This window comes from Ailuropoda melanoleuca, chromosome 10 (genome assembly GCF_002007445.2).
Source record: "Ailuropoda melanoleuca isolate Jingjing chromosome 10, ASM200744v2, whole genome shotgun sequence".
NCBI classification, from domain to species: domain Eukaryota; kingdom Metazoa; phylum Chordata; class Mammalia; order Carnivora; family Ursidae; genus Ailuropoda; species Ailuropoda melanoleuca.
Genome location: NC_048227.1, coordinates 6,690,230 through 6,693,442, shown reverse-complemented (window position 1 = coordinate 6,693,442; position 3,213 = coordinate 6,690,230). Strand labels below are relative to the sequence as shown.

The window sequence follows — 3,213 nt, the reverse complement described above, 5'->3', positions numbered from 1 at the left end:
CCCCTCGAGTTACCTCTTGAGAACAGCTGTCATCTGGAATGAGGGCAGGAGGTAGAGAGGAGAAGGCTGAACCAGATGCCAGCATCTTTTCAAGGGAGATGAGAGGGTGGTGTAGTCCCATGGCATGGATATCAAGGAAGGAAGGGTTTTTATAGGAAGGAGGATAGTAATGGTCTGGAAGTGGCGATGAGTAAGGATGTTGCTGACCCCACTTTCTGGCCTGGGGTGTGAGAGAGGGAACAGACTCCACTTAGAGGGCTGTGGGTGGGGTCGGGTAGAGGCAGTGTCATTTGTGCATCACCAGGTTTCGAAAAGGAGATGGATGTTCAGAGAAGAAGTTGAAAATATGTGGACTTTTTGTTGCTCTTGTCTAGAATTCCAAAGAACATAGTGGAAGAATTTGGGACGGAGAGAGGAGAGCCTGTGAGAGGCATTGGGTCAAGTTAGCAGATGCTGGAATAAAGAAAGGTGGGAATAAGGGTTTGGAAGGTAATGGATACAAGGAATGCTTGGCCTTTGAGCAAGCCCTGAAGTAAATAATTGGTTGAGTTGGTAGGCTTATCTCTGTCTTTTGGAAGGGGTTAAGCTCAGGGCTGTTGGTCCCAAAGACTGCAACTTGGTGATTTGGTGACAGGTAAATCGGCTGGGATTCAGATAGGAACTCTGGATGTTGTACACAAAAGAGATGCTGGTTAGCCCTTCAAAAGAACTTTCCAGTAGTGACAGGCCAGCAGAGAACGAGGCACTAGCTGGAAGGATGCCAAACTTTTCAAGAACCGTCAATACAAAAACCACTCTTTTTTTTCCCCTAGGGGAAAGAGAGATTGATAGTACGGCATAGGAGAAAGATGGAGATATGAGACCTGGGGTCCAAGTTTAGATCTGCCACCAATTTAGGCTGATCTTCAGCAAGTCAATTATCTTCTCTGAGCTTAGTTTTCCCATTTATAAATCTAGGATTAGACTCATTGCCTAAGGCTATGTGATTTTGAAGGGGGTACATTGATTTTCGTTGGACTGAAGAAGGAAGGGCATTTTTTTGTTTCATTTCATTTCAGTTTTGCTTTTTTTTTTCTTCTCGCAGGTCAATGTCTTGTCTGGGTCCAGTGTTCCTCCCCAGACTGTGAGAAGTGGAGGCGGCTTTGTGGGAACATTGACCCCTCAGTGCTTCCAGATAATTGGTCCTGTGATCAGAATACAGGTAGAAAGGACTGGAGATGTTTTTTGTTTTGTTTTGTTTTTAGTTTTTAATGGTTCTTCCCTTTCTTTCTCTGTATGTATCCCTTAGATTAAATATGTCATAGATGTAGTTATAATTCCAGGGATCCTTGTAGTGTTTGGGAGAGAGGAGGGATCATCCTGTCATATGAAGATGAATCTGGCATGATGGGCTAGAAGAAGACACCCTGAAGGGTTATGTTGTAGGAAGGGCCTGGGATCTAAATGTAAATTCTGAGTGAATTCCCCCTTCTTCAGCATTAGTCTGACCCTGTTGGTCCTGATTAGATTGTTGGTATTGGGTTGTGGATAAGAAGGGATATGGGATATATGGGGGAAAGCAGGTGAGAGAGAGCCAGTGGCTTAGAATTCTAGAATGTTTGAAACCTCTTAGAAGAGATTATAATGATCTAGCCCAGCCCAATTATTTTTACAGATGAGACAACAGAGTCTCAGAGAAATGACTGCTATGATGTTATGTAGATGGAAGCAGGGTCGGATAACGTGGGATATAGACGGAAGTTTAGAATCTCTGTAAAGTACAACGAGGCAGCACTCCTGCTCTAGCTGTAACTGCGTTTCCTCCACGGGTCTTTGTTCTTCCTCCATGCCTGTCTCCCAGGTGCCCTTTTGGTCCCACCTGCTGCCTATTCTTCTCCTCTCTCCTGCCCTCATCCAGATTTTTCCCTGATGGGGTTCTTTCCTTCCCTTCATTCCATTTCTCTTTTTCCAGACTCGAGGTATAATCGCTGTGACATCCCTGAGGAGTCCTGGACAGGGCGTGAGAGTGATGTGGCCTATGCCTCCTACATCCCAGGATCCATCATCTGGGCCAAGCAATATGGTTACCCCTGGTAGGGCACCATGGCATAGTCACAGCATCCTTCCATGAACTTGGAAGTGGTAGATTCAAGCAGAGAGGGAAGGAAATGGAAAGCATTTATCATGGAAATGGTACCTGCCTTAGAAAGAACATGGGATGAGGGAAAAGATAAAGTACTAAGCCTGGAGACTTCAAAATAATGCATTTTCTAGAGGTTTCACAGTTGAAGTGGTATCTCCCTGGGAAAAAAGGTCTACCAATTCTACCCTGAGTAGATAGAAAAAGGAAGGTGGCTTTAAGGCATTTTTTTAAACATTGAGATGTGACAGATATAGAAAGTAGAGAGAATCAAGAAGGGTAGGATAGTTTCTTCTTTGGAGATGTCCCTAATCAGAAGATTTTTTTCTCAGGGTTGATAGAAGGCCTCAAAGGGTAAGATACTCTTACCAGGAAGATTTTGAGCCTCTTTGTACACTGAGAGGTCACTTTAGTCATTTGGTAGACTACTGAGGGAGATTCACAAGGGGGGGTCTATCTCTGGGATCCTTTTTTTTTACGAAATATATTTCCCCTTTCTGTACATGTGTATTGAGTTTGTGTTGTGTTCGTCTAAACCCTTCCTCTTCTGTCCCCTAAACCTGTCTGTCTTCTCCAGGTGGCCAGGCATGGTAGAATCCGATCCTGACCTGGGGGAATATTTTCTTTTTGCTTCTCATCTTGATTCCCTGCCGGTGAGTTTTCCTGGGTCAGGGTAGGAAGGTGCTCAGGCCAAAGTAATGAACAAATCCATCCTAACAGGTGTACAGAGTTGGAAACAGACACAACCAACAGACATCAGCAGAAGCAGACCCTCAACTAGAGTGACAAACACAGAAATAACTACCCACGTATAGAAATAAACTTGTACCTGATTAAATATTGCATCATTACCAGGACATTTGTGGTTCTGATAAATGTGCTTTGGTTAGGATTCCTGAGGAGGGAAGCCCAGCTGACTGAGGTGTGGTAGCTGGGTCAGGTTTATGGCATCAGATGAGGCCCAGCACCTCCTGCCCTTTATGAATCCTCAGTTCTCGCCCCACCTTTTCTGGCTAGGGGGCCAAAGCAAGGAGAAGGACAAGAGGCTGTAAGAAAACCGTTTTTTAATTTCAGTCTAAATACCACGTGACATT

The 3,213-nt window shown here is 44.5% G+C and overlaps 1 protein-coding gene across 11 annotated transcripts in view; it reads left to right on the top strand.

Annotated features, from left to right (window-relative positions):
• The window catches only part of LOC100467771 (zinc finger CW-type PWWP domain protein 1), an 18,063-nt gene extending 15,252 nt beyond the window's left edge, over positions 1 to 2,811 (top strand). For all 11 annotated transcript variants that reach the window (XM_034669900.1, XM_034669898.1, XM_034669892.1 and 8 more), the window contains 3 exons: positions 1,085 to 1,201; positions 1,952 to 2,072; positions 2,697 to 2,811. In XM_034669900.1, coding sequence (XP_034525791.1) covers positions 1,085 to 1,201; positions 1,952 to 2,072; positions 2,697 to 2,796 — 338 coding nt within the window. In that variant the 3' untranslated portion in view covers positions 2,797 to 2,811. The remainder of the gene's footprint in view (positions 1 to 1,084; positions 1,202 to 1,951; positions 2,073 to 2,696) is intronic.
• Positions 2,812 to 3,213: the final 402 nt, after the last annotated feature.